At 40.4% G+C, this 12,072-nt stretch overlaps 1 protein-coding gene across 3 annotated transcripts in view; it reads left to right on the top strand.

Moving 5' to 3' along the window:
- LOC126341927 (putative tRNA (cytidine(32)/guanosine(34)-2'-O)-methyltransferase) overlaps positions 1-12,072 on the top strand; it is a 72,094-nt gene that overhangs the window by 47,819 nt on the left and 12,203 nt on the right. For all 3 annotated transcript variants that reach the window (XM_050001813.1, XM_050001812.1, XM_050001814.1), the window contains exon 6: positions 2,139-2,323. In XM_050001813.1, the coding sequence (XP_049857770.1) occupies positions 2,139-2,323 (185 nt within the window). The remainder of the gene's footprint in view (positions 1-2,138; positions 2,324-12,072) is intronic.

Genomic DNA, 12,072 nt, shown 5'->3' with positions numbered 1-12,072 from the left:
ATATCACGATGGGGTGACTGCACAGTTTTCTGACAATGGCTTTCTAGTTTTCTGCTCCAAAATATTCCCCAGGATTCAACAAAAGCATAGGACATGCACAAAATAATATTTGATAAAGTTACGACAATGCAATAGAAGAAAGCAGATATTTTGTTTTGAGTACAGAGAAATGCTCCATTGGAACCAAGCATGAAGAAGGCAGTGTTACTGGAACCTGTAAAGTTTATCTGCAGAAAATTCCACTCTACCAACTCAACACCTGGCTTACAGCTTTCATGGGCAATAAAATTTTTATTTTCAGTATTCCATATACTTACTGACAAAATTTAAAACTCTGTCATAATTACTCATTAAGAGCCATAATCTTATGTTAAAAGTTTAACAGAGTAAGTCAAGAGTTACAGTTAGAAAATGTGTATATATCTTAAGGCAGCATAACCCACAGGGTGCAAATTACCCAGGATACATTCATCAAGTATTTGAGAATGAGATCACTTAGTGATCTCCCACATAGATTCAAACTTTTATGCAACACTTTCTCACTGGCACACCCCACAAAATGACAAAAGAAAGTTTATTGTGTAGTACATTTTTTTAATGTTCGTGCAATAAAATTGCAGAATCAGGCAACATTTCAATTATTGTTGCTTTATTACTAAATTCTATTCCCACCACATTTTGCAGATGGTATCCACATACACCACTGAACGTAACTGCAAAATTGTATAATTTTATGACACATAGTTCAGTATATGTGACATGTATAAATGAAAGTTCGATTCTTTAGAGAACAGAGGTTGGGGAGTTACTGGTGTCAATGTAATTGTATGTATGTGGGCCCAAGTGACAAAATACAGGACAAAAAACAATTAAAGTTTCCTCTCGGTGAGGTGGAAATGCTAACAAAAGTAGTTTTTGAACATGACCCTACAGGACTGGTTTTTAATTGTGAGCCGTACCAATAAGGTAGTTGAATACACACAGATTCCTCAAGGATTGCTGAAAACACTCAACAGCCTAGACCATACAAACAGTTCTTTTTTGAAGACAGTCAGTTTCAACAGGCTTTTCTGTCATCTTCAGGTATTAAATATGTTTTTTTGTTATGAAATATGTCCATTTTACATTGGACCTCATGCCAAATTGTCATGTGAATAAAAATAAGCACATTGTAAAAGGTTTGTCATAACTAAAATATTTGAAAATGTAAAGCACCTTATACAAATGGTCATGTCCATATATACTGTATTTGTTACTCACAGATGCTTGTTACTTGACAAAAACACAATAGACAGTAGCACATCTGTTCAATAAGCTGGACATGTTCTAAATGGTAAAAATCCAATGTTTAAAGAATGTTCAGCATATTTAAACAGATGTGCTACTATGTAAAGTGTTTTTGTGATTCAACAAGCATCTGTGATGTATGATTATGTTTTCAAATATTTTAGTTATAACAAATCTTTTACAATGTGCTGATTTTTATCCACATGACAACTTGGCATGATGTGCAAATGTAAATAACAAAAAGAGTTTTTAAGGCCTCAAGATGACAGCCAAGTCTGTGGAAACCAGATGTCTTCAATAAAGAAATATTCATGTGATCTAGGCTGTTAAACGTTTTTACAAGTAAACAGGTTGCTCCTTTGGTCTTCTCAAAATGAGGAAACTCAGTCCTGAAGGACTGCTGGAAGAACAGATCATTATTTTTGCTGCGTCAAGCTTCAGTTCCAGATCTAAGGAAGAGGACAGAGATTCTCTTTGCAGTTGCACCACTTGTACCATAATTCTAAGCATTTATAAAATACTCTTTGACATAAGTGCTCTGGTCACTATTTCTATTTTATGATTAACATTGTTTCCTTGATGGCCAGTTAACTACCACATACCAAAAGTACACGTGATGCACTCAGTGCATACTGCCAATAAAAGTGCTGTGAACAGAAAATTAAATTAAAGCAACTTCATATCTAATAATTGCTTTTGAACTATGTATGTTTAACACATTATGGTGATTTATTTACCATTCAAGTTAATAAAAATTTATCCATAATCATTTCTGCTGCATGTATAGTACCATTGGCTACTTAGTCTTTAAACAAGTCATTTCTGTTTCATTTGAGTTTTTTGTGTTACAGAAGCCTATGTTTTATGCAAAAACTATTCTCCTCCTGTCAACTACGAGCCAACTATGCGGGCACTTCTGCCTTTGAAGGAAACCTCTGACTTTCTCACTCTGTCTCAGTCCACAAATGCTATTGTACCTTTTATATGCTGTGGTGAAGAAAGTCCATATGATGCAGATATGTGTTATCCGGTCGAGGTAAGTTTTTAAGTAATGTCTCTGTTATCATTATCTGGAGGTTTTTTATTAGCTTCCACTTAAAATCTGCTGTTTTTTATACAGTATAACCCTGCTTTTACATTCCCAAAATTAACATTTTCCTGCCATTTACGGAATTTTTTATTGCTCTTATCAAATTTACTACGTCTGCAAAGTTAATTTGCACCTGAATTGCATCAGCATATTTATAATTTTCCCATTATTTACGATTTATAAAAAAAGGTTTGTGGAGAAAAAAACTGACATAAAATGATGCTGGAATGATGTTGGCTGTCAAGTAGTGTTTACAAACATTACACGGTTTCTTGACATCAGGGTGCTTTGCTCAACAGAGTTGGAGCAGTGAATGTGTAAAAGTTGGAACAATTCATGCTGTACCTCCTGTCGCTGCCGAGTTCTACTCAGCAAGGTAGCTGATGAGAGTAACTAATGCCCCATTTATTATATGCACAAACCACAAACAAAGTTGACACTCAGTGCGGCGGCTGATGGTAGTGACCATAAAGGCATTTACCATTTAATCACTCCCATTGTCCACTGCACCGAGTGTCAACTTCGTTTATGCAATTTATTATTATTTCTTTCCTTTCTCAGACAATGTCTGGTTAAAAATGGAAAGTGACGTGGACCTTGATGAAGCGTGACTTCCTTTTAACTGTACGGTATATGTTAATGAAGGTACAAGCATATAGAATAAATTTACATATATGTGACTGGCTCAAAGACTTCTTAACTAATAGAACCCAGTATGTTGTCCTTGATGGCGAGCATTCATCAGAGACAATGGTATTGTCAGGAGTGCTCCAGGCAAGTGTGATAGGACCATTGTTGTTCTCTGTATTCATAAATGACTTGGTGGACAGTGTGGGCAGCAATCTGCAGTTGTTTGCTAATTATGGCTTGGTGTACCGTAAGGTGTTAAAGTTGAGTGACTGTAGGAAGATACAAGATGACATAGACAAAATTTCCAGTTGGTGTGATGAATGACAGCCAGCCTTCATTGTGGAAAAATATAAGATAATACAAATGAGCAAGAAGATCAAACCTGTAATGTTCAGGTACAGTATTACTAGTGTCCTGCTTGACATAGTCAAGTCGCTTAAATATCTGGGCACGTAACATTGCAAAGTTATGAGATGGAGCGAGAATGTGAGAACTGTGTTAGGGAAAGCGAATGATCACACAGAGTATGCGAAGGAACTTGCCCCCCTTCTTGCAGCAGTGTACCGTAAGTCTCTAGAAGAGCGTAGCATTCCAAAGGATTGGAAAAGGGCACAGGTCATCCCCGTTTTCAAGAAGGGACATCAAACAGATGTGCAGAAATATAGACCTATATCTCTAACGTCGATCAGTTGTAGAATTTTGGAACACATATTATGTTTGAGTATAATGACTTTCCTGCAAACTAGAAATCTACTCTGTAGCAATCGGCATGGGTTTCAAAAAAGACGATCGTGTGAAGCCCAGCTCGCGCTATTCATCCACGAGACTCAGAGGGCCATAGACACCGGTTCCCAGGTAGATGCCGTGTTTCTTGACTTCTGCAAGGTGTTCGATACAGTTCCCCACAGTAGTTTAATGAACAAAGTAAGAGCATGTGGACTATCAGACCAATTTTGTGAGTGGATTGAAGAGTTCCTAGATAACAGAAGACAGCATTTCATTCTCAATGGAGAGAAGTCTTCCAAAGTAAGAGCGATTTCAGGTGTGCTGCAGGGGAGTGTTGTAGGACCGTTGCTATTCACAATATACATAAATGACCTTCACTGAGGCTTTTTGCGGGTGGTGCTGTGGTATATCGAGAGGTTGTAACAATGGAAAATTGTACTGAAACGCAAGAGGATCTGCAACTAATTGATGCATGGTGCACGGAATGGCAATTGAATCTCAATGTAGACAAGTTTAATGTGCTGCGAATACATAGAAAGAAAGATCCCATATCATTTAGCTACAATATAGCAGGTCAGCAACTGGAAGCAGCTAATTCCTTAAATTATCTGGGAGTAGGCATTAGGAGTGATTTAAAATGGAATGATCATATAAAGTTGATCGTGGGTAAATCGGATGCCAGACTGAGATTCATTGGAAGAATCCGAAGGAAATGCAATCCGAAAACAAAGGAAGTGGGTTCAGTACGCTTGTTAGCCCAGGGCTTGAATACTGCTCAGCAGTGTGGGATCCATACCAGATGGGGTTGATAGAAGAGATAGAGAAGATCCAATGGAGAGCAGCGTGCTTCGTTACAGGATCATTTAGTAATCGCGAAAGCATTACAGAGAAGATAGTTTAACTCCAGTGGAAGACTCTGCAGGAGAGACACTCAGTAGCTCGGTACGGGCTTTTGTTGAAGCTTCGAGAACATACCTTCACTGAGGAGTCAAGCAGTATATTGCTCCCTCCTACGTATATCTTGCGAAGAGGCCATGAGGATAAAATCAGAGAGATTAGAGCCCACACAGAGTCATACCGACAATCCTTCTTTCCACGAACAATACGAGACTGGAATAGAAGAGAGAACTGATAGAGGTACTCAAGGTACCCTCTGCCACACACCGTCAGGTGGCTTGCGGAGTATGAATGTAGATGTAGATGTAGATCAACTTCAACTTTTTGGGCGAATCGTAGGAAAGAGTGTATCACCCGTAAAGGAGACCGCATATAGGATGCCGGTGCAACCTATTCTTGAGTAGAGCTCAAGCGTTTGGGATCTGTACTAGGTCAGATTGAAGGAAGACATTGATGCAATTCAGAGGTGGGCTGCTAGATTTGTTACCAGTAGGTTCGAGCTACACCTAACTGTTATGGAGATGATTGAGCAAATTTCGAGAACTGGCATTTGAAGCTGACTGCTGAACAATTCTACTGCCACCAACAAACATTGCACATAAGGGCCATGAAGATAAGGTATGAGAAATCAGAGCTCATACGGAGACATACATGGTGATCTTTTCCACCATCTGCAAACTCTGTTGTTGTTGTTGTGGTCTTCAGTCCTGAGACTGGTTTGATGAAGCTCTCCATGCTACTCTATCCTGTGCAAGCTTCTTCATCTCCCAGTACCTACTGCAACCTACATCCTTCTGAATCTGCTTAGTGTACTCATCTCTCGGTCTCCCTCTACGATTTTTACCCTCCACACTGCCCTCCAATGCTAAATTTGTGATCCCTTGATGCCTCAAAACATGTCCTACCAACCGATCCCTTCTTCTAGTCAAGTTGTGCCACAAACTTCTCTTCTCCCCAATCCTATTCAATACCTCCTCATTAGTTACGTGATCTATCCACCTTATCTTCAGTATTCTTCTGTAGCACCACATTTCGAAAGCTTCTATTCTCTTCTTGTCCAAACTAGTTATCGTCCACGTTTCACTTCCATACATGGCTACACTCCAAACAAATATTTTCAGAAATGACTTCCTGACACTTAAATCTATATTCGATGTTAACAAATTTCTCTTCTTCAGAAACGCTTTCCTTGCCATTGCCAGTCTACATTTTATATCCTCTCTACTTCGACCATCATCAGTTATTTTACTTCCTAAATAGCAAAACTCCTTTACTACTTTAAGTGTCTCATTTCCTAATCTAATTCCCTCAGCATCACCCGATTTAATTGGACTACATACCATTATCCTCGTTTTGCTTTTGTTGATGTTCATCTTATATCCTCCTTTCAAGACACTGTCCATTCCGTTCAACTGCTCTTCCAAGTCCTTTGCCGTCTCTGACAGAATTACGATGTCATTGGCGAACCTCAAAGTTTTTACTTCGTCTCCATGAATTTTAATACCTACTCCAAATATTTCTTTTGTTTCCTTTACTGCTTGCTCAATATACAGATTGAATAACATCGGGGAGAGGCTACAACCCTGTCTCACTCCTTTCCCAACCACTGCTTCCCTTTCATGCCCCTCGACTCTTATGACTGCCATCTGGTTTCTGTACAAATTGTAAATAGCCTTTCGCTCCCTGTATTTTACCCTCGCCACCTTTAGAATTTGAAAAAGAGTATTCCAGTCAACATTGTCAAAAGCTTTCTCTAAGTCTACAAATGCTAGAAACGTAGGTTTGCCTTTTCTTAATCTTTCTTCTAAGATAAGTCGTAAGGTCAGTATTGCCTCACGTGTTCCAACATTTCGACGGAATCCAAACTGATCCTCCCCGAGGTCCGCATCTACCAGTTTTTCCATTCGTCTGTAAAGAATTTGCGTTAATATTTTGCAGCTGTGACTTATTAAACTGATAGTTCGGTAATTTTCACATCTGTCAGCACCTGCTTTCTTTGGGATTGGAATTATTATATTCTTCTTGAAGTCTGAGGGTATTTCGCCTGTCTCATACATCTTGCTCACCAGCTGGTAGAGTTTTGTCAGGACTGGCTCTCCCAAGGCCGTCAGTAGTTCTAATGGAATGTTGTCTACTCCGGGGGCCTTGTTTCGACTCAGGTCTTTCAGTACTCTGTCAAACTCTTCACGCAGTATCGTATCACCCATTTCGTCTTCATCTACATCCTCTTCCATTTCCATAATATTGTCCTCAAGTACATCACCCTTGTATAAACCTTCTATATACTCCTTCCACCTTTCTGCCTTCCCTTCTTTGCTTAGAACTGGGTTGCCATCTGAGCTCTTGATATTCATACACATGGTTCTCTTCTCTCCAAAGGTCTCTTTAATTTTCCTGTAGGCAGTATCTATCTTACCCCTAGTGAGATAAGCTTCTACATCCTTACATTTGTCCTCTAGCCATCCCTGCTTAGCCATTTTGCACTTCCTGTCGATCTCATTTTTGAGACGTTTGTATTCCTTTTTGCCTGCTTCATTTACTGCATTTTTATATTTTCTCCTTTCATCAATTAAATTCAATATTTCTTCTGTTACCCAAGGATTTCTAGCAGCCCTCGTCTTTTTACCTACTTTATCCTCTGCTGCCTTCACTACTTCATCCCTCAGAGCTACCCATTCTTCTTCTACTGTATTTCTTTCCCCTATTCCTGTCAATTGTTCCCTTATGCTCTCCCTGAAACTCTGTACAACCTCTGGTTCTTTCAGTTTATCCAGGTCCCATCTCCTTAATTTCCCACATTTTTGCAGTTTCTTCAGTTTTAATCTACAGGTCATAACCAATAGATTGTGGTCAGAGTCCACATCTGCCCCTGGAAATGTCTTACAACTTAAAACCTGGTTCCTAAATCTCTGTCTTACCATTATATAATCTATCTGATACCTTTTAGTATCTCCAGGGTTCTTCCACGTATACAACCTTCTTTCATGATTCTTAAACCAAGTGTTACCTATGACTAAGTTGTGCTCTGTACAAAATTCTACTAGGCGGCTTCCTCTTTCATTTCTTAGCCCCAATCCATATTCACCTACTATGTTTCCTTCTCTCCCTTTTCCTACACTCGAATTCCAGTCACCCATTACTATTAAATTTTCGTCTCCCTTCACTATCTGAATAATTTCTTTTATTTCATCGTACATTTCTTCAATTTCTTCGTCATCTGCAGAGCTAGTTGGCATATAAACTTGTACTACTGTAGTAGGTGTGGGCTTCGTATCTATCTTGGCCACAATAATGCGTTCACTATGCTGTTTGTAGTAGCTTACCCGCATTCCTATTTTCCTATTCATTATTAAACCTACTCCTGCATTACCCCTATTTGATTTTGTGTTTATAACCCTGTAATCACCTGACCAGAAGTCTTGTCCCTCTTGCCACCGAACTTCACTAATTCCCACTATATCTAACTTTAACCTATCCATTTCCCTTTTTAAATTTTCTAACCTACCTGCCTGATTAAGGGATCTGACATTCCACGCTCCGATCCGTAGAATGCCAGTTTTCTTTCTCCTGATAACGACATCCTCCTGAGTAGTCCCCGCCCGGAGATCCGAATGGGGGACTATTTTACCTCCGGAATATTTTACCCAAGAGGATGCCATCATCATTTAATCATACAGTAAAGCTGCATGACCTCGGGAAAAATTACGGCTGTAGTTTCCCCTTGCTTTCAGCCGTTCGCAGTACCAGCACAGCAACGCCGTTTTGGTTAATGTTGCAAGGCCAGATCAGTCAATCATCCAGACTGTTGCCCCTGCAACTACTGAAAAGGCTGCTGCCCCTCTTCAGGAACCACACGTTTGTCTGGCCTCTCAACAGATATCCCTCCGTTGTGGTTGCACCTACGGTACGGCCATCTGTATCGCTGAGGCACGCAAGCCTCCCCACCAACGGCAAGGTCCATGGTTCATGGGGGGATGCAAACTCTAGGGTGATCTTTTCCACCATCTGCAAACCCTAGGAATTGACCAATGAGAGGGTATGTAACAAAAAATGTCTAATGAACACATGTCCAGAAATGCATGGTTTTCGTGGTAGGAACCATTTATTCAGTCATACTTTGTTGCAGGGACTGTGGTCTAATATGTGCTGTACAAATCAGTCGCAATTACAATATGCATGGTTTTCTCCTAAAGGGTCATATTGTTCCTCTTATGTCGTGCCCTAGCACCCTCTCCTGCTATAGTAATTGGTAATGTTGTGTCTGATTTACTTCTCTTACTGACTCACCTTGCAGTAGATGCTATACAGCGTTGAACCAATAGTTTCGTATTTGAATCAAGAACTTCCCGACATTGAGTTTACTTACAGAAAGGCAAATGTCAATGGGTAGCAGGCAGCAAGGTTATGTCAGGAGACCTAGCCCTGCCAACAACAACCACAGCTTTTAGTGTTTGCCGTTTGCCTGAGACAGGGCTCAGGAAGCAGGAATTCATGAAGGACATACCCAAAATGTTCGGATACCAGACTTGGAGGAAAATGTGATTAACACTGTGGTAGGCGACTACCGTGTCAGTACCAGGCAGTTGGCCCGCTGGTACATGATACGCCAGATGACCACATGAAACATTCTCCGTAATTGTTATTACCCATGTCACTCACAGTGTGTGCAGGACTTACTAGCGACAGATTTTGCATATTGGAAGCAGTTTTGTCACTGGTTTCTTCACCAGGCAAGCACAATTCTGTGCTTTGTGTCATCCATCCTATTTACAGATGATGCCACCTTTATGTGGAGTGTTATCCTCAGCTTTCATAACAGTCATCTGTGGGACAGTATGCAGAACCCCTATGGTATGGTGACAGCAAATCATCTGCATCAGTGCAGCTGGAATTTGTGGGCCAAGATAATTAACAACCATATTTTGGGACCAGTCTTCCTTCCACGTCGCCTAACAAACTGGACCTATCGGCCTTTCTTGTGGGTGGCTTTGCCTCTCCTGCTGGAAAAAGCACCATTGATGACTTGAAGGGTTATCTGGCTGCTACATGATGGTGCTCCAGCCCACTTCACAGTTAACATCCGGACGCACTTCAGTCATGTCTTCCTGGACGAGAGGGTCCAGTTGGATGACCTGCTTGGTCACCAGGTCTCAATCTATGTGATCTCTGGTTGTGAGACCATCTCAGTAGTATTGTGTACGCAAAGCCAATTTCAGATGTGGAGAAACTGGAGCAGCATATTCAGACTGCCTTTGATGCAGTTCGAATGCACCCTTTCAATGTGAATGTGAGAGACAGAACATGCTACAGCATGTACACATATGTGGTGACGCACATAGAAACCAGTTTTAACACATAATGTAATTGTGCCTGCATGGTGTAGCACATATTAGACCCCAGTCTCTGTAACAATGTATGATTGAATAAATGGTTTCTAGCTTGGAAACCATGCGTTTCTGGATGTAAGTCATTAGACCTTTTTTGTTCCGTATTCTCTCATTGATCAATCCATAGAGTTTGTACATGGTGGAAAAAATCACCCTGTATAGACAGTGTCTGCGAGTGGGACAGGGTATCTGTGTAGATGTAGATGTAGATGGTGCTGATATTCTTACAGAGATCCACGGGCATCCGCAGAAATTTATGCAAGAGGAGGCAAGATCCTAAAAAATACTATTTTTTGTTACTGCTTCCATGAGGCTGAAAACATGTCATGTCCCAAGAACTATATCTTGCAGGAGAAACAGAACATTCATCGTATCCCACAGGAGTAATAGTTGTCTACTAAATACTTTTAATACTTCATCAGGATATGCAAAGTAGATCTTTTCATATTGTTAATATGATTATGGATTATGTGTTTCTCGATTTAATAATCCTAAACTGTATTAAATGTTGGGAATCTATCGCGCACACACACACACATACGGATGGATATGTGTGTGTGTGTGTGTGTGTGTGTGTGTGTGTGCGTGTGTGTGTGTGCGCGAGTGTATACCTGTCCTTTTTTCCCCCTAAGGTAAGTCTTTCCGCTCCCGGGATTGGAATGACTCCTTACACTCTCCCTTAAAACCCACAGCCTTTCATCTTTCCCTCTGCTTCCCTCTTTCCTGATGAAGCAACCATGGGTTGCGAAAGCTTGAACTTTGTCTGTGTGTTTGTGTTTATTTGTGGGTCTATGAACATACCAACGCTTTCGTTTGGTAAGTTACATCATCTTTGTTTTTAGATATATTTTAAAAATTAGTTACAGTTAAAAAAGAATAAGGGTTAAACAAATTGTAAATTTTACTGGCAGAAAAATACATGTACTGCTGGACTTGATTACATGTTATGCTGAGGAGACAAAAGTCATGGGATAGCAATATGCTCATATACAGATGGCAGCAGTATCATGTACATATGGTACTGAAGAGTAGTGCATTGGCAGAGCTGACATTTGTACTCAGTTGATTCATGTGAAAAGCTTTGTAAAGTGATTGTGGCTTCACAATGGGGATTAACTGACTTTGAACCCAGAATGGTAGCTGTAGCAAGACACAAGGGATATTCTGTTTCAGAACTCATTAGCGAATTCAACATTCTGAGATTCACAGTATCAAGAGTATGCCAAGAACATCATATTTCAGGCATTATCCCACACTGTGACTATGCAGTGGCCAACGGCATTCACTTAAAAACAAAGAGCAACAGCGTATTTGGAGAGTTATCAGTGCTATCAGGGATGCAACCTGCTTGAAATAACTGCAGAAATCCATGTGGGGCATACAGAAAACATATTCATTAGGACAGTGAGGTGAAATTTACATTAATGGGCTATGGCGGAAGATGACCAATGCAAGTGCTTTTGCTAGCAGTACAGGATAGCCTGCAGCACTTCTCCTGGGCTCGTGACCAAATCTGACAACTGGAAAACCGTGGCCCAGTTAGACGAGTCCCGATTTCAGTTGGTATGAGCTGATGGTAGGGTTTGACTGTGGTGCAGACCTCATGAAACCATGGAACCAGATTGACAAACAAGGCACTGCACAAGCTGTTGGGAGCTCCATAAAGGTGTGGAATGTGTTTAAATGGAATGGACTGGGTCCTTTGGTCCAACTGAGCAGATCATTGACTAGAAATGGTTATGTTTGTCTACTTGGAGACCATTTGCAGCCATTCAAGGACTGCATGTTACAAAAAATGATTGAATTTTTTGTATTACAATACGCCACGTCACAGGGCCACCATTGTTCAAGTTTGTCTGTAGAACATTCTGGACAATTTGAGCGAACAATTTGGCCGTCCAGACCACCCCCAAATGAATCCCACCAATCATTTATGAGACAGAATTGTGAGGTCAGTTCATGCACGAAATCCTGCATTGGCAACACTTTTACAATTATGGATGGCTACAGAGGCAGCACTGTTCAGTATTTCTGCGGGGGGGACTTCTAATGATT

This window comes from Schistocerca gregaria, chromosome 1 (assembly GCF_023897955.1).
Source record: "Schistocerca gregaria isolate iqSchGreg1 chromosome 1, iqSchGreg1.2, whole genome shotgun sequence".
NCBI classification, from domain to species: domain Eukaryota; kingdom Metazoa; phylum Arthropoda; class Insecta; order Orthoptera; family Acrididae; genus Schistocerca; species Schistocerca gregaria.
This window is presented reverse-complemented; position numbering and strand designations above follow the sequence as displayed.